Raw genomic sequence first — 19,016 nt, forward strand, 5'->3', positions numbered from 1 at the left:
GGTTAGAGCTGAAGGATTCGTTGCCATAGAAATGTACCTGGCTAAAAGGTGAGCCAAGTTAAATTCAGAATTGACCAAAGTTAGCTGCTAAGTCCTCTATCCCGCTTTGTAATAAATACCCTCAGGGTGAATAACTACAATACCAACCTTTGTCATATAAATCAAAGTGAACTACACTAATCAGACACATCTGTTGAATAAATGGCTTTCCCCCACCAATCACAATAACTAACTTATTTCAACAGAAACGGAAGGTTCTAAATGACCGGTTAAAGAATGTTGTGATTATATAGCCCAGAGGCCGAATTAGTATGGTGTGCTGCATACATTTTGAGATTCAAATGGTCACACCCATATCGATCAGGTCACATCCCATCACACCCACTGAAGAAGAGCAAACATATCAGTAAGAGACTGTTGAAGAATGGTGCAAACCGTTCTGCGCTCAACTGAACGCCCAGGTGTGCTAAAATAAACCAGTTGTATAAGATAGTGCCCCCTGCTGGAGAAGTTTTAACCTTACTACACTAATCATGGGAGAATCTCAATGAGATATTCTCCCTTCCTCACGTCCTCTACTCACCTCCTTTTGAAAAAGGCAATTGAGGAGCGGAGGTGAGGAAATGTAGAAACAAGTGCGCTTGTATGAAATGAGACTGCTTCTCCACTAGAGCGTCATCAGAGAAATGACGTTTACAGAGGTGGAATCACAAAATATGTGTAAAGTGGTCAAAAGAAATGCAGCTAGTTGTGCTAGAAATGTTATCCATAAAAGGACAAGTAGCGTATGGTTTTTAAATGTGTGCATGCGTTTCTCCTCCGAAAAAACTACAGCTGTTTCAAAAGGGGGTGCACGGATTTCAAAACTCTTCCGCGAAAGGATACACCTGAGCTTCCTCCTCCGGAGGAGTCAATCAAGGAGAGGAGCTCCTCCGTTCACCTATTAACTAACTGACACTCCTACATATGGCGAAATATAGAAATGTGTGTCTAGCTAGTCAATAAACTTATGCTGGCATATAGACAAAGAATCCACTGATATCGACAAACAGTTTGAGGTTGAAGTTTCTTCCTTTTTATTTTCAAAGCATGTACAAAATCAGTACACGGTGATAAAAAGACAGGCTACACATCTTAAGCAAATCATTAGTACTAAAACAAAGCCTGAACTCTGAATGGACAAAATAGGATATGACGCTCAACAAGTAATCTGAACCACTGTGTGGGAACCTTAAAATGAAAACTGGAAAAACGTAATAAGATTTGACGGTTCACTTCAGACAAATTCTTCTGAGGGACAAGCTCAATTGTATTTCCTTGATTCCTCTCATCTCGCTTCCTCAAAGCACATTGGAGGAGAAGGAACATTCCGATTTTGTCCTCCAATGCGTTTTCAGGAAGAGGCGAGGGGACAGGACGCAAAAAATCATGGAAAATACATTCACCCTCGGGTGTTGATTCAGCCACAAGACAGAAGACCCTGGGGGGTTGTGGGGTAGCGTTGTTCCTCTACCGGGAGGAGTTGGAGCTGGAGCGGGAACGATGACGTCTGCGCCCTGGAGACCTGGAGCGTCGGCGCACGGGGGACCGTCTCCTTGGTGACCGAGACCTGGAGGTAAACAAAGCATCACTTGTTTGTCAGTAAAGTACCTTTATATTGTGTCATGTGAAGAAACCATCAACAGGTCAACATATTAAACCACAAAAAGCTAGAGTGGCACTAGGAGTAGAGAATGAAATACTACAATAATGTTCTCAGGACAGTAGGTCAGATTGGAGGATTTAAATTACTGTTGAAATTGCTGATTGAACCAATTATTCATAAACTGAACAGTTTGTTACTGAGCCCCAGTATTGTACCGTAATTTTCGGACTATAAGCCGCGCCTTTTTTCCAATTTTTCGACCCTGCGGCTTATATAACGGTGCGGCTAATCTATGGATTTTTACAGCTAACGGCCACTAGAAGACCTCCTAAATCTATGGATTTTACAGGTTACAGTCCACCAACTTTAACTCTATGGGCTCTATGACCGGTCCGCGCCCCCCACCTTTAAGCGGCGGGCTCCAGCAGGAAAAGCTGGAGGCCGGAAAAGAGTGAGACAGGTAGCGCGCAAAAGTAAAAGTGGAACCGAGAGTGGTACGAGAGACAGAACGAGAGCAAGACAGACAGACATTACGAGAGCGAGACAGTTTGTGCAAAGGAAGTTTTCATGCACAAACCCTCATTATGGAAAACAAACGTAGAAATGCATGTGATGCAGCTTTTAAGTTAAAGGCAGTCAATCTGGCTGTCAAAACATCCACGATCATTAACGGGTTCCGAAAGGCTGGACTGCTGCGTGATGAAGAGGAGGACGCCGCCACAGCTGAGGCCCTTCAGAGGCTGTTCGATTCCGACAGTGACGAAGAGGAGTTCGTTGGTTTTGAGAGTGACAACGAAGGAGAGCGGAGAGTGGCTGACGAAGCCACCCTGAGCCTGTTCGTTTCCGACACTGAAGATGAGGACTTTGGTGGTTTTAGTACGCAGGAAGAAGACGGAGATGAGGATTAATGACTTGACTTTTCTGGTTACAGCCGTGTACTGCACCTTAGCCTAAAAGATGAAGACGAGGATTAATGACTTTTCTGGTAGGCTGATTACCGTATATTTTAAGCAGATATTGCCTCGTCAAGCGCTGTAAGCTTTGTTTTTTGTTATGGTACTACTGTAGGCTATAATGTAGATAAATATTCAAAGATGCGCACACTTTTTCAAGGTTTTTCAAAAATAACCAAAGTTAAGTGGTTAAATGATTGTGACGCTATTAACTAATTTTGCTGGGGAACCCCTAGCACTCCCTCAAGGACCACTGGTTGAAAACCACTGCTGTAGATCACTGCCGGTATGTGCGCTGGGAGCGCACCGTTTAAGTTTGAAAGTTGAAAAGTTTGTGTGTCTGAAACGCTATGTGATACAGTACAGTTTACACAGCACAGTATATGTTCTGTAGCTACTATTGCACTAAATGGTAACACTTGAATACGTTATGCAAATATGCAACTTGTTTGTTGAAATGTTAATAAATGGGAGCTTCCTCAAGCAGCCATCTCTTTCCCGACAATCCCCTCTGTGCACGAACCCTTACATATGGTAATTAAACATTAAAACACCTGCGGCTTATAGTCCAGTGCGGCTTATATATGTACACATCATTCAATATCATTCAATTTAGCTGCTGCGGCTTATACTCCGGTGTGCCTTATAGTGCGGAAAATACGGTACAATAAATCCAGGACTTCCAGCTCACCATAACATGGGACTAAGACTATCAGACCAGGGCTATCAGACCAGGGCTAAGACTATCAGACCAGGGCTATCAGACAGGGGCTAAGACTATCAGACCAGGGCTATCAGACCAGGACCAACACTAACCTTCTCCTCATGCGAGGTGGGGTGCGGCGCCACATGGGGGGAGGTGGGGGCATTCTGCGTGGGGGTGACTGTCTGCGAGGGGGAGGGCGTATCCTTGGAGCCAGAATGGCGGAGGTGGTGATCTCCTGACCATCAATCTGACCTGGGAACAGAGGAAAGACAGAAACACGCACAAACCTCAACGTCATACTAGAAGCATCTCTGTTAAAATGTCCACGTATCTAAACTCCAGGACATTCAGAGATTTCAGACTGACACAAAGCAGGACAAGGGGTTTAACTCCAAGCCAATAGTCCAACATAAAGGCTCTGAATTGTCTTCCAGAGATGATACATTGGCGACGTAGCGTTGGCGTAACGAAATAACCCCATCATTGTAGGTTTTTAGCTGCTCCACTGGAAGCACAAGCACAAGCCACTTTAAGCGTTTACCCTTCGTGAGTCACACATCGACTGGGAGAAAATGAAAAAGCCTCTCACAGCTAATCTTCAGTCACGTGCAACCAGTGTAACAGCCAGGTTTCAATGAGAGTGTATTACTTGTAGCTCACACGCAACAAAAAGTATGTACCAGGTCTGTTATTGTTACAGTCTACAAGGTCGTGTTCAGTAGGCACAAAACGACGGAAACTATCTGAACTGGTCCAATAAGAATCGCTCGTTTTCATTCCCCGTTGCAAAACGTCCTACTACGGTGTGGCCTAATGAACATGCCCTCATACCGCCATCCATGTGTTTCAGGGCCTTCTGGGCCTCCTCTGGAGTCTCGTATTCCACGTAGGCGTAGCCCCGGGACAGGTGTGGGTGGAGCCTCTCCACTGGCATGTCAATCATCTTGATCTTGCCATAGGTGGCAAAGATCTCCTGGATGTGGTCCTGTTCAACAGAAGACAAAAATGACTTCAACATGTTGATCTCTGATGGCCTGGTCTCCACTTACAATTCATTAAAAGAGAAGTACATATTTACTTTAAAGCGCAATATGTAGAAATCACTCTGCTATACATGGATGCAAAAATTCTAAAATGTTCGACTAATTTCAGTCTGTGACGAACAAGCAATGTAGGCTATAGTGCAGAGAATCATTGTACCATCTAAACCGCTGTGAAATATATTTTCAATAACCCCAAAAAATAATAATATATATACACAGTACCAGTCAAAAGTTTGGACACACCTACTCATTCCAAGGTTTGTCTTTATTTTTTACATTGTAGAATAATAGTGAAGACATCAAAACTATTAAATAACACATATGGAATCATGTAGTAACCAAAAAAATAGTTTAACAAATCAAAATATATTTTATATTTGAGATTCTTCAAAGTAGCCACCCTTTGCCTTGATGACAGCTTTGCACACTCTTGGTATTCTCTCAAACAGCTTCATGAGGTAGTCACCTGGAATGCATTTCAATAACAGGTGTGCCTTGTTAAAAGTACATTTGTGGAATTTATTTCCTTTTTAATGCATTTGAGCCAATAAGTTGTGTTGTGACAAGGTAGGGGGGTATACAGAAGATAGCCCTATTTGGTAATAGACCAAGTCCATATTGTGTCAAGAACAGCTCAAATAAGCAAAGAGAAATGACAGTCCATCATTACTTTATGACATGAAGGTTAGTCAATCCAGAACATTTCAAGAACTTTGAAAGTTTCTTCAAGTGCAGTTGCAAAAACCATCAAGCGCTATGATGAAACTGGCTCTCATGAGGACCGCCACAGGAATGGAAGACCCAGAGTTACCAGCCTCAGAAATTGCAGCCCAAATAAATGGTTCACAGAGTTCAAGTAACAGACACATCTCAACATCAACTGTTCAGAGGAGACTGTGAATCAGGCCTTCATGGTCGAATTGCTGCAAAGAAACCACTACTAAAGGACACCAATAAGAAGGGATTGCTTGGGCCAAGAAACACGAGTAATGGACATTAGACTGGTGGAAATGTGTCCTTTGGTCTGATGAGTCCATATTTGAGATTTTTGGTTCCAACCGCCGTGTCTTTGTGAGACGCAGAGTAGGTGACCGGATAATCTCCGCATGTGTGGTTCCCACCGTGAAGCATGGAGGAGGTGGTGTGATTATGCTTTGCTGGTGACACTGACAGTGATATATTTAGAATTCAAGGCACACTTAACCAGCATGGCTACCACAGCATTCTGCAGCAATATGCCATCCCATCTGGTTTGCGCTTATCATTTGTTTTTCAACAGGACAATGACCCAAAACACACCTCCAGGCTGTTTAAGGGCTATTTAACCAAGAAGGAGAGCGATGGTCCTGCATCAGATGACCTGGCCTCCACAATCACTCGACCTCAACCCAATTGAGATGGTTTGGGATAAGTTGGACCGCAGAGTGAAGGAAAAGCAGCCAATAAGTGTGGGAACTGCTTCAAGACAGTTGGAAAAGCATTCCTCATGAAGCTGGTTGGGAGAATGCCAAAAGTGTGCAAAGCTCTCATCAACGCAAAGGGTGGCTACTTTGAAGAATCTAAAATCTATTTTGGTTATTACATGATTCCATATGTGTTATTTATAGTTTTAATGTCTTCTATTATTCTACAATGTAGAAAATAGTAAAAATAAAGAAAAACCCTTAAATTAGTAGGTGTGTCCAAACTTTTGACTGGTGATAGATAGATACATAGAGAGATAGATATAGAGATCTTTATTTATCCATTGTACAACATGAATATGTATTTGTACAGCCACAGTACCTAAGACCCTAAAAACACGTAATTGTCTTATTTTGTCAGAGAACATGCTGTAGGCCAACAAACGATTGGTGCTTCAGAATTTGCTTTAGGCCAGGTAATATGTTTACTTCAGAACTGCCTTCTCCCGGATATCTTCAAAGAAAAGTTAATCATTCAATATGATAATATTGGTAATTCCAAGCACTGTTTACCCAGTAGCATCCTACAAAATTGAGAGATCATGAGAGAGGATACACAACTGTTACTAACCGCTAACACTGTGCTGCTCCCAGCCTGTTATGTCAATAGTGTGTCAGAGGGTTGGGTACTGTGGCAGTAAAAACACACATTTCCATTGAACAATAAATAAAGATCTATTTGATAATTTATTTTTAACCTCCTTATGAATGATAAATGTGTTATGAAAGTTGTTATTAATGACTGACTGCAACACTCATAAAGGTGTTATGAAGGTTGTTATTAATGACTGCAATACTCATAAAGGTGTTATGAAGGTTGTTATTAATGACTGCAATACTCATAAAGGTGTTATGAAGGTTGTTATTAATGACTGCAATACTCATAAAGGGGTTATGAATATCCTTGTGTATTATACCACCTTCAAGTAAAGTGTAAAATATAATTCAATTAACATAGAAAAATTCTAGTTGTTGAATTTGGGGTTAATTAGACTTGCACACCAACTGTAGTAAGCCCAGAAACACAGCTAGGATGAACCGTGTCGTGTAGTCCCCTCACCTTGGTCACATTTCTGGTCAGTCTTCCTAAGTGAACTTTGGTGGGCTTGGGGCTCGGGCTCCTTCTCCTTCGCTCCTTGTCGTCTCCCTTCTTCTGTGTTTTGGACCTGAAGCACAAAGGACAGTCCTTACAAAACCATGAGAGTTTACCATGTGACAAAACACTGTTTTAAAGGGCGACAAACGTGTAGTTTCCCCCACAACTGAACCATTTTGATCATGATAAACGGCATTCTCAACCAGACCTGGGTTCAAATAGTATTTGACATTAACAAATACTTTGAATGTGTGCCACTGGTTCCATTGTCCTAGATAAATAAAAAAATTGGACGATTTCAAATACTATGTGAACCCTGGTAAGGTCCCGATGAGCAGACACTGTTTAGGAGCACAATCACAATGTATCAGCTAGCACTCACGCGGAGCGGGAGCGGCGGCGGTTGTCGTGGCGGCGGCGGCCGGGGCCGGGCGACCCGGAGGAACTTGATGAGCTGGAGGAGCTGGACCGGGAGGACCCAGAGCGGCTGGTGCCAGAGGAACTGGAGCCGCTGGAGGAACCAGAGCTGGAGCCGGAGCTGCTGCTGGAGCTGGAACGAGCCCATGGATAGTAAGATATACATTCACAAATAGGCCAGTGACAAGAGTTGTGTTCATTAGGAAAGAAATGGAAAGAAACTGGGCAAAACAGGGAGGTACCATCCAAAATTCTTGTCCAATTAACCTCTTGGCCCCCTTGGGAACATAGGGCGTTCCAGCAACTATGGTGGCAGTGTAACAAGGCCAGCTCAGTTTAGTGCGGTTTGTCTCAGCAGTGTGAAAAGCCCTAGCTAGTGTGTCCTAAAGCACTGTTGTGAGGTGGTTAATAAAGACCATACAGAGTCTGAAAGAGCAAGGGGGGCATCTCACCTGCTGCTGCTCCCAGTGGAAGCACTGCGTCGTTTGTGGCCCTTCTCCCTGCCTCTCTCCTTGTCCCCCCCTTCCTTAGTGGCAGTCTTCTCTTTTCCCCTGTCCTTTGACTTTTCCTCCTCCTTACGCTTTGTGGGTGACGGTGCCCTAAGATAAAAAATACGTAAATTAAGTTAGTTAGATGCAATGAAAAAGCCAATAAATACATGATAAATGCTGCTAACTTGCTAATACGTTACATGAAAACATGCGCCATGGGCAGTTGCAGTATAACAAACATTCTGTTATTCACTCATCACAAATAAACTACCTAGCTAGTTCTCCAACGTTGGTTAAATACAATTGTGATTTAGCTAGCGTTAGTTAAATAATCTGAATGTAGGGCCATCTAGATAACCAAGCAGCTAAGATAACTACCTAGTATGGACATAAACTAGCTCGTGCAGTGTGCAAGAAAGTGTAGACACAGTGTTAGTAAAATAGCTAGCGAACAGCATTATTATTCGGTTCTTGATCTTCAAACATTAGCTAACTGTTTATATGTTGCATTTATGCGACCGCCATTACCTTCCTCCTTTCATAGAACAAGCAAGGCCAGAAACGATAGCTAGTTAGGAACGTTGTGACCTGCTCTGTTTATGTAGCTCAAGCATTGAAATGCATCTACTGTAATGGCAAAATGGTCAACATTCAGAAGATCATAAAATGGCATAGAAATACTTATATAAACCCAGAATACGTACATTTCGTTCGAGTCGGATGCAGCCGGCTCAACCACTCGTTTATCCGTGCTAAATCTGACGCGTAATAATGACGTAGTCGCCTAAATGACGTTTTCCACTTTTTCTCTTTTGTCAACATTCATATGAAAATCTTTAGCTTGCTATCAACCCTCGACCACTGGTTCTCGACCTTTGGTTATACCAGTAAGGTTAGCTTATAGTTACTCGTTAAAAATGTTTGTTTTCCTCTAGCGATTTAGCTTGCACACTAAATGAGACATTTTCAAGTGAACTGGAAACGTGCAGTATTGTAAAGAAGGTGAGTTGGCACCACGATCAAAGATTCTTAGCTAGAACCAGCTCACGGTAGTTAGTTAGCTATGTAGATAAAATCCTTTCCTTTCTTCAACATTAGGTTAGGGCCGTTAGGCTATGTGTCCACATTGTGGGACAGGTTTGATGCTATCTAGCTAAAATATTTACTAGCTAGACAGTGGACAGTACACAGTGCCCAAACATCCGAACGTTGATGCTAGACTGCTGGTACCGGTCGAGTAATAAAAATAGACCACGCTACGGCTTCCAAGCTTAGCTCAGGTGGAAGTCTGTGGCAGAGGCTAGATACACTGCCAGCCGTGTTCTATTGGCTTACGTATTCTGTTTATTTAGCTTATTAAATCTAACTAATAATTTATGTCTATTGACAAAAATAATCAGTCAATTTTGCCTGGAGTCCTTCACAAGTTAAATTGCTTTTAATGTTCGCTATCTCTGTGAGGTTTCAGGTGAAGAACATTCTGTGATAGAAATGGTGCCATCTGTGTGATTTCTGATCAGTTTAACAGCAATAGCGTAATATATTTATGTGTTTGAAAGTCTAATTCCAAATGCCCTATTTACTACAGTCAGTAGTGAATTCTCTGTCTCTCAACAGATAGAAGTAGCCTAAGTCCCGATTGGACAAGGGCTCTTGTGGAGTGGAGCAGCCTGGAGTGAGTGACCAACCATGGGCCGTCTGGATGATGCTGCCAAGCGCAAGGTGGTGGAGCTGCGGCAGGCGGGCCTGAGCTTCCGCAAGATCAAGGCGGTGCTGGAGCTGGAGAACATCCGGGTGTCTGCCCAGGCCATCTACCTGTACCTCAAGGAGTTCCAGAGGAAGAAGGTCCAGAGGGGTGGTGGAAGTGCTGCAGCCCCAGACCCGCAGACCACACCTGGGGTTGGGGCTGGGGCAGAGAGAGGAGATGGTGGAAGGCGGGAGGGCTGGAACGACCAGCAGATAAGGAATCTACTGCGGGAGGCATCACGCCACGCAGGCTATGTTGCGGCGTCTGAGTTCGCCAAGCAGGGTCCTGGCTCCACTCCTCCTGAGGTCAGGGGTCAGGGGCCGTCTGGGACAGGAGGCGAAGGCGCCAGTAGAGGACAAAGCAACAGGACAGAGAAACAGGAGGAAGGGGACAAGAAGGAGGATGATGAGGATAAGGACATCCAGATTGTCAGTGTCACATCGTTGGCTCAGAACTCTCAACAGAGGGGTCTTCCACCCGCGACGGCAGCGGCTGTGACTGTGACAGGGGCCTACATGCGTAAGAGAGCCACGCCCTCGCCAGCTACTAACCCCATACTGGCAGCACGCAAAAGGCTTCTGGATAAGGCTTTGTCTCATAGAGCAAAGGTAGGCACGTCTCATAGTCGTGTGATTCACTAAGACCAAAAAGTAATTCAGCAAAAAATGATTTTAATTTAATAAAATTTGCTCCCAAATATGCCAACAAATAAACAGAGACATGTGATAGTGTGTCAATGTAATTGAGGTATGAAGTTATTATGGTATTGTCAAATATAGTATCGGTTTGGGCTTACTGTCATTTTGCAGTGTACAAATTAATATAATTAGGCGTCTGTTCCAGCCCCCCGACATTCTCTCAGACAAAAGTACAGCACATTGAGTTCATCAACGAGCCTAGGCATTTATGCGCTCTGCACAATTAGCCTGGGGATAGCCTCGGAAGCCCTTATACTACAAAGCATGATCAATGAGTTAGCCAGCTAACTTTGATAAACAACCAGAAATAACTACTGATTTTCTGATTCATTAAGAAATCTAAATGTAGATATGTGTTTTTGGTTGTTGAGTCAATTAGACCATGCCCATTTCAAGCTTATCTTTCTAAACAAATTATGTTATTTCAAAATATTTAGGAAAGTTAGCTGGCTAAGTCATTAGTCCTGCTTTGTAGTATACCTCTCAGGCTTCTCTCATTCTGTTTGAAGCCTGGGGAAGATTTCTCGTAAGGGAAGACGATAAATAAAAGGGCTGTAGTATGGTGGAGTCTAGATGCTTGTGTACAATCTTTCAGAACAGTGTAATTTACATAAAAATCCAGAACCTGTTTTGCTAACATTCCACTCCTTGTACTCCGTGTTAGTTAGTTTTTTCTTGTTTTGCATGACAAGGAGTGGCAAGGAGTAGAATTGTACCAGAAACAGACTGGTAACCAGGCTATAATTTACAATCCTTTTTAAATGTTTCAGTAAAAAAAATTGCATTTCTTGTTGGACATGTTCAGATAGTACCCCCACGCGGTACACTGTTTCAAAATGTTTTCCACTTTCTGAACACAATCCTGGTATGAAATAAATGATCATATGAGAGGTGTTATTACTGTGATGATCATGTAATTTCTAGGCTTTGAATGGATGCATTTTTCCCCCAGATAAGAGATTATTCTTATCAGTCCTACCAGCAGGTAGCAGCTTTGTTGAGAAGAGAACAGTCTAATGCTCCTGGTTCTGATGTCCAGAGACCTGTGCCAGCAGATCAACCACAGTCCTATGACCCAGTCGCTCAGAGGCTTACTCAAGCGGTGAGTACAAGGCGAAGGAAACTCAAACCGTAATATACACAATTATTTCTCTTTAAGTTGTCTATTGAAATGAACAACGTTACCAAAGTTTAACTGTGGTACATATTGCAATCAAACAAAAGGTTGAACAAACACTCGGAGCATGCTATGTTTCGATCGGTTTTCCTCAGGCAATGCAGTTCCTCCAACATGTGGCATGCTCTGAGTGTTTGTTCCTTTTTGTTTGAATTCTGTTCATTTCTTGGAAAAGGTACCACAGTTAAACTGTTTTGTTACAGGATATGAGTAGGGAAGATCGGGGACAACAGTAACACATTTGAGTTGTTTTAAAAACGTATTTATTTAACACTGTTTGTTTTAGAGATTTCAAAATTTCACATGAACAACTTACATTTATAATAATAATAATAATCTGCTAACTAAAAGTAGGCTACAGTTACAATTCTGGCTTAGACCCAAAGTCTGAAAAAGTCCTAATGTTACAATAACCCCAATAGCAGGGACAGTTGTAACCCTGTCTTTAATGGTAAAACATTAGGGGTAATTCAACAATGGTATGATTTAAAACTGATATTTGGATGAAAATAAAATAAATTGGCGAAAAAATAAGTTATCTTTTAGGTATGTCATATGGCCCAGAAACTGAATTAGCGTTGAAAAATATTTTTGGGGGCCTTTTAATTTTTTTTCAAAGGTATTATCTTAGTTGCAAATCAAATCAAATAATATCTAACAATTTCACAACATATACCCACAAATCTAGTAAGGAATGGAATTTAAGAATATATACATATATGGACAAGCAATGACAGAGCGGCATGGACTAAGATACAGTAGAATATTATAGAATAGAATGCAGTATATACATATGAGATGAGTAGTGCAAGATATGTAAACATTATTAAAGTGACTAGTGTTCCATTTCTTAAAGTGGCCAGTGATTTCAATAGGCAGCAGCAGCCTCTAATGTGCTAGTGATGGCTATTTAACAGTCTGATGGCCTTGAGATAGAAGCTGTTTTTCATTCTCTCTGTCCCAGCTTTGATGCACCTGTACTGACCTCTCCTTCTGGATGAAAGCGAGGTGAACAGGCAGTGGCTCGGATGGTTGATGATCTTTTTGGCCTTCCTGTGACATTGGGTGCTGTAGGTGTCTTGGAGGGCAGGTAGTTTGCCCCCGATAATGCGTTCGGCAGACCGCACCACCCTCTGGAGAGCCCTGCGTTTGCGGGCGGTGCAGTTGCCGTACCAGGCGGTGATACAGCCCGACAGGATGCTCTCAATTGTGCATCTGTAAAAGTTTGTGAGGGTTTTAGGTGCCAAGCCAAATTTCTTCAGCCTCCTGAGGTTGAAGAGGCTCTGTTGCGCCTTCTTCACCACATTATCTGTGTGGGTGGACCATTTCAGTTTGTCAGTGATGTGTACACCAAGGAACTTGAAGCTTTCCACCTTCTCCACTGCGGTCCCGTTGATGTGGATAGGGGGGTCCACGATCATCTCCTTTGTTTTGTTGACGTTGAGTGAGAGGTTATTTTCCTGGCACCACACTCCCAGAGCCCTCACCTCCTCCCTGTAGGCGGTCTCGTCATTGTTGGTAATCAAGCCTACTACTGTTATGTCGTCTGCAAACTTGATGATTGAGTTGGAGGTGTGCTTGGCCACGCAGTCATGGGTGAACAGGGGGCTGAGCACGCACCCTTGTGGGGCCCCAGTGTTGAGGATCAGCGAAGTGGAGATGTTGTTTCCTACCTTCAACACCTGGGGGCGGCCCGTCAGGAAGTCCAGGACCCAGTTGCACAGGGCGGGGTTCAGACCCAGGGGCTCGAGCTTAATGATGAGCTTGGAGGGTACTTTGGTGTTGAATGCTGAGCTATAGTAAATTAATTCTTACATAGGTATTCCTCCTGGGATAGGGCAGTGTGCAGTGTGATGGCGATTGCATCGTCTGTGGATCTTTTGGGTCTAGGGTGACAGGTAAGGCAGAGGTGATATGATCCTTGACTAGTCTCTCAAAGCACTTCATGATGACAGAGGTGAGTGCTACAGGGCGATAGTCATTTAGTTCAGTTACCTTTGCTTTCTTGGGTACAGGAACAATGGTGGCCATCTTGAAGCATGTGGGAACAGCAGACTGGGAAAGGGAGAGATTGAATATGTCTGTAAACACACCAACCAGATGGTCTGCGCATGCTCTGAGGACGCGGCTAGGGATGCCGTCTGAGCCGGCAGCCTTGTGGGGGTTAACATGCTTAAATGTCTTACTCACGTCGGGCACTGTGAAGGAGAGACCAAAGTCCTTGCTCATGGGCCTCGTCGGTGGCACTGTGTTATCCTCAAAGCGGGCGAAGAAGGTGTTTAGCTTGTCTGGAAGCGAGACGTCGGTGTCAGCGACGTGGCTGGTTTTCCTTTTGCAGTCCGTGATTGTCTGTAGACCCTGCCACATACGTCTCGTGTCTGAGCCGTTGAATTGCGACTCCACTTTGTCTCTATACTGATGTTTTGCCAGTTTAATTGCCTTGCGGAGTGAGTAGCTACACTGTTTGTATTCTGCCATATTCCCAGTCACCTTGCCATGGTTAAATGCGGTGGTTCGCGCTTTCAGTTTTGTGCGAATGCTGCCATCTATCCACGGTTTCTGGTTAGGGTAGGTTTTAATAGTCACAGTTGGCACAACATCACCTATACACTTCCTGATAAACTCAGTCACCGTTTCAGTGTATTCGTCAAAATTATTTTCACAAGGTACCCGGAAAATATCCCAGTCCGCATGATCAAAACAATCTTGAAGTGTGGATTCCGATTGGTCAGACCAGCATTGAATAGTCCTTAGCACGGGTACTTCCTGTTTGAGTTTCTGCCTATAGGAAGGGAGGAGCAAAATGGAGTTGTGGTCAGATTTGCCAAAAGGAGGGCGGGGGAGGGCCTTATAACCATCCCGGAAGTTCGAATAGCAATGGTCGAGGATTTTAGCAGCGCGAGTACAACAGTCGATATGTTGATATGTACCCCCCTGTATATATAGCCTCCCTACTGTCACTTTATTTTACTTCTGCTCTTTTTTTCTCAACACTTTTTTTGTTGTTGTTTTATTCTTACTTTTTTTGTTTAAAATAAATGCACTGTTGGTTAAGGGCTGTAAGTAAGCATTTCACTGTAATGTCTGCACCTGTTGTATTCGGCGCATGTGACCAATAAAATTTTATTTTATTTGATTTGATAGAACTTCGGCAGCCTAGTCCTCAAATTTGCTTTGTAAAAATCCCCGGCTACAATAAATGCAGCCTCAGGATATGTGGTTTCCAGTTTGCAAAAACTCCAGTGAAGTTCTTTGAGGGCCGTCGTGGATGATGTAAAGTTGATGTAAAGAAGTGAAATTTGATATAAATATGTGAATGTGTCTAAATGCTACATCATTTTAGGTAAAGGGGTAAGTTGTACCAATGAGTTACAACAACTAACCCCAATCATAGGAGTCTTATGAGAAAATACAACAATAATTATTGTCATCAACTAGACTAATCAAAAGGCCTTCTCTTACTGATAAAAATAATTGATGTGTCGATACATGGAGAATGTTCCTAAGGTCAATCAAAATAGAGGCGGCAAAAATATATTTTAAAAAATGGCCTCAAAACAATGTTTTGTCAATAAAACCAAAGATTGATGGATTCCATTTTTATTTATTTATTCAACTTCATAGTCATGTAAAGACTAACCAATCATTGGCACATTGAACAGCTTTCTAAGTAGGTTTTAATTTGATATATTTAGCCTGTTACAACTGATCCATGTTACAATTGACTTATACTCTGCAGAGGAATTTGGACGGCCAGCCAGGAGCCAGTGATCCCAGACAGATGTTCCAGCAGAGGGTCGGTGGCGTTTCCGTCCGCTCCCCGCACCCTGCTCCTCCCCGTGTGGGCATCCGGCTCCCCAACCCCCCACCACCACCCACCTCCCAGGGTAGTAGCCCTGTCATCCGCCTCCAAAGCCCTGGGAGCCAGGGCATGAACCAGGGCCTTCTCAGGAGAGACAGGAACCCCAGCCCTCAGCAGGCAGCTCACCAGGAGGCTGGAGGGAGATGCGGGGGAGGGGGTGGTGGAGGTGGGGGTCTCCAGGAGCAGGTCCAAACCCTGGGCTCTGAGATCCACAGTCTGGGCCTGGCGGTGCGCATGCTGGTGGAGCAGCAGTACCGGCTGGAGAGGGAGCAGGTCCAGCAGACCCATGTCCAGAGGCAGATTCTCAGCACCCTGCAGACCCTGGCCTCCAGACTGGAGGCACCCTGTACCAGCCTCCAGCAGCAACGACAGCATCCCAAAACTCCCCCACCCCCGGTCTTACCTGCCTCAGGCTCTGCCTCTGCCTCCTACAGCCAGGACACGTTCCCCTTCAGCCAAGGAGGGTATGCCCAGTGCAGCCAGGCCCAGCCCAGCTACAACGGGATGGACAGCTCCAGTCTGGAGACCATAGAGGCCTTCAAACTGTCCGGACTCAGCCCCAACGGCTTCCAGACGTGCAGCAGCAGTACCACCGATAGCCTCCCGCTCACTCACACCCCGACACACACACAGCCTTACACGTCATCCTACACACAGCAGTCACACACTCAAACACACATGCCCTCATGCACACAGTCTTACGCCACCACATACACGCAGTCGCACACGCAGTCCTATAGAGGAACAGACATTACAGACTATCCCAGCACCAGCACAGAGGGGGCTCTCCAGGACTGCATGGCCCCCACCCAGGCCTCTGTTGACCTGGACTCAGACATCACAGTCTCCCCACAGGAAACCCAGCTCAACATCATTAAAGTGGAGGCACTCTAAGGCTTTAGTTCGCTCATATCCAGAGCTTATAGGGACAGTTTCCTGGACACAGATTAAGCCTAGTCCTAGACTTAAAAGCATATTCAATGTATAATGGAAATTCTGGAAAAGGTTCTTTTTAGTCCAGAACTATGCTTTAATCGGTGTCTGGGAAACCAACCCCGTAGGGTTCAGTTCCATAGTTTAATCCAAAGTTGCTTCTGCTCGGTTCACATTTGTACATTTGATTATCCACTACCTCTCCTTTAGCCAAATGTTTCCGTACATGTTATGTCTTGGGTTTTTTAAAGGGATATTTTTAGCATGGGTCATAATTTTTTAACTGTGATATCCCAATCTCCATAGAAAATAATGCCACTTCATTGTCCATTCTGAAAGGGATATTAGTCCTCGAGCCTATCTACCATTTTTACATGAAACACTTTCTATTATCAAATCCCAAAGAGCAACACAGAAGCAATTATTTTCATTTGAACAATAATGCAATTTGATTATGTTGCCATCAGTCTTTACAGTACATAAAACTCTTCACCAATGCAACATCTCTGCTTCCTTCTGCTAGATCAGCCTTAAAGTGCAGAATGTCCTGTCTGTGTACAGAACTAAAGCTACTTGAATAAATTGCTACATAATATCCAACATGAGTCTTCATCTTGTTTATAAGTTAGGAAGTTATTTTGGTTGAAATATTTATGTCAGTGTTAAAGTGGAACTGGCAGCGTTTTAACTACTTTGTAGATATGAAACAAACAGACAATCATAATATCAGTCAAAAAGATCAAATTCCCAGTGTATGCTTCAAAACCAACTTAATAAAACGTTTTAAAAATAGGTTATATTTGACTCAAAAATCCATGACCTACAGTAAGATATTGTTGACAGAATATATGGATGCAGTTCAATGCATAATTAATATAATTCACCAATACATTTCTTGGTAGTCCAAAAAATATTGTTATCAGGTTGTAAATCACAGCTGGCCTGGTATATAGTTTGCTGCCGCCACCCATTCCGGATGCACCGTTTCAGTTTCAATGACTCAATATTTTGAACAAAAACGGACGACTACAACTAAGGCTGGGAATGTCAATACAATCAAACTAGCAAGGGCAATGATCACAAGTCAGTCATAACGTGGCTAATAGGCTAGCGTACATGTGTCAAACAAGGCCCGCGGGCCTAATAGGACACACACAAGCGAGTCTAAATGAGTCAAGAGTTGAGTCATTTACTTTATTCAATTACAGCCTGATGCGCAGCCAAGGGAAAGTGTATAGACACATGCCATTGTCCTACCAAACTACTAAAATGTTGCAGTCTGGCTTCGGTTTTTAAAGCTTGACAATGAATAACCAAAAAACAAAACCTGCAACAAAACACAATGCAAAATAGAAACATGTAGGCTTATTACAGCAACATTTGAGCAGTAACCTAGGTTGGCTACTCAACTACAATATACAGTATTTTGAGTGCACCATTGAGCAATGCTGCATTCAACTGCATAGGTGATCCATGTAGTGCAAAAAAATGTAAAACATGTTTTAAGTTTAAATGTTACAACAACCCATAAAGTTGTTGTTATTTGGAGTTAAATACTTTTTGATTATGGTTGCAGCATGTTATGCACACCTCTGCAAGCATAGCAGCAAAGGCTGGACAAACATTATTTATCTCTGGTTTTAATATGTTAAAATGCGACAACATTATGTACATAAGTGGACATTATAAAGGGCCATATTTATCCTAATAAAACAATGGGCCGTTTGGGTCGCAGTTGCACGTAAAAAAACAAATAGGATATGTCTGGTCCGCGAATTCGTTTTTTCCCCCTCTATATGCACTGATGGAATTTGACAACCCTGGGCTAGCGTATCTAATTATGTAACTAGCTACTTATTTAGCAAGCTAAAAACACAGAGCCAACGCTAGCTAGCTGCTGGGAGGATGTCATGTCATTGGAGGAGTGGGTGAGTGACCGACATTTACCCCTCATATCGTTTTTCGTTGGCCACAGCTAGAGATGCTGCCGGTGTCATTTGGTACGCCTTCCATTGGAAATGAATCTACTAGCTATGCTGAACTTGAACAAATGTATTTGGCATCGATCAAATGGGTCGGCAGGCAGGCAAGTTCCCATTCAGTTGTCAAAACGTGGGTTGGGACATGCATGCATTGGCAGGCAAGCAAGCTGCAGAAGGACGAGCAGGCTACTATTCCCCATATTTTATCAGTCAAATTTTGACGGCCAACTAGCTGAAATGGTTTGAGAGGGTTTATTACATTTTACATTTTAGTCATTTAGCAGACGCTCTTATACAGAGCGACTTACAGTTTTAGTGAGTGCATACATTTTTCATACTACATGACCAAAAGTATGTGGACACCTGCTCGTCGAACATCTCATTCCAAAATCATGGGCATTAATATGGAGTTGGTGCCCCCTTTGCTGCTATAATCAAACTATAATATAATATTTATCAAACGTTCCCTTGTTAGATTTGAGCTCATCTTGCTGTGGCTAGCATTAGTTGTTGATGTGCATAGGTAACTGAGGGAGAAAGAGCCTACCTTTTCATGGTTGTTTGATCAATAGGATTGTGAAGTTCCCAAATGTAAGAGGACTCCCGTGGTGGTATTTACATATTTGCATAAATCCATTCACGTGGCTTTTGGCGAATGGGTTCTAATGATCTAAAGTCGCGCTGTTGCTAGTGCTACTGCCTGTAAATACACAGTCCAGTTCAAAGTGAATGTTGGCTGGCCCTTGTGGCAACTGGCTTATTTGCATATAGGCCTACTGTAGCTTTGATTGGCTATGGTGCAC

General features: G+C 43.3%; 2 protein-coding genes across 6 annotated transcripts; one reads left to right on the forward strand and one right to left on the reverse strand.

Moving 5' to 3' along the window:
* Nucleotides 1-1,052: 1,052 nt before the first annotated feature.
* On the reverse strand, nucleotides 1,053-18,796 carry LOC121551242 (RNA-binding protein with serine-rich domain 1). Of its 2 annotated transcripts, none has more exons than XM_041863804.1 (7): nucleotides 18,761-18,796; nucleotides 7,776-7,922; nucleotides 7,289-7,456; nucleotides 6,871-6,976; nucleotides 4,136-4,289; nucleotides 3,415-3,556; nucleotides 1,053-1,609 (listed from the first exon to the last, which is right to left on the reverse strand). In XM_041863804.1, exons 1-7 carry the CDS (start codon nucleotides 18,766-18,768, stop codon nucleotides 1,510-1,512), a joined length of 825 nt encoding a protein of 274 aa, XP_041719738.1. In that variant the 5' UTR covers nucleotides 18,769-18,796; the 3' UTR covers nucleotides 1,053-1,509. The 2 variants fall into 2 exon arrangements, with proteins under 2 accessions (XP_041719738.1, XP_041719739.1); XM_041863805.1 differs by lacking the exon at nucleotides 18,761-18,796 and adding an exon at nucleotides 8,519-8,598.
* On the forward strand, nucleotides 8,709-16,824 carry LOC121551241 (protein bassoon). Of its 4 annotated transcripts, none has more exons than XM_041863801.2 (4): nucleotides 8,709-8,816; nucleotides 9,403-10,169; nucleotides 11,212-11,361; nucleotides 15,176-16,824. In XM_041863801.2, the coding sequence occupies exons 2-4, from the start codon at nucleotides 9,504-9,506 to the stop codon at nucleotides 16,190-16,192; spliced, it is 1,833 nt and encodes a 610-aa protein (XP_041719735.2). In that variant the 5' UTR covers nucleotides 8,709-8,816; nucleotides 9,403-9,503; the 3' UTR covers nucleotides 16,193-16,824. The 4 variants fall into 4 exon arrangements, with proteins under 4 accessions (XP_041719735.2, XP_041719736.2, XP_045066854.1 ...); XM_041863802.2 differs by having other exon boundaries at nucleotides 9,432-10,169; XM_045210919.1 differs by lacking the exon at nucleotides 8,709-8,816 and having other exon boundaries at nucleotides 9,307-10,169; nucleotides 11,242-11,361.
* Nucleotides 18,797-19,016: the final 220 nt, after the last annotated feature.

Source organism: Coregonus clupeaformis, chromosome 35, assembly GCF_020615455.1.
Source record: "Coregonus clupeaformis isolate EN_2021a chromosome 35, ASM2061545v1, whole genome shotgun sequence".
In the NCBI taxonomy this organism is placed as follows: Eukaryota; Metazoa; Chordata; class Actinopteri; order Salmoniformes; family Salmonidae; genus Coregonus; species Coregonus clupeaformis.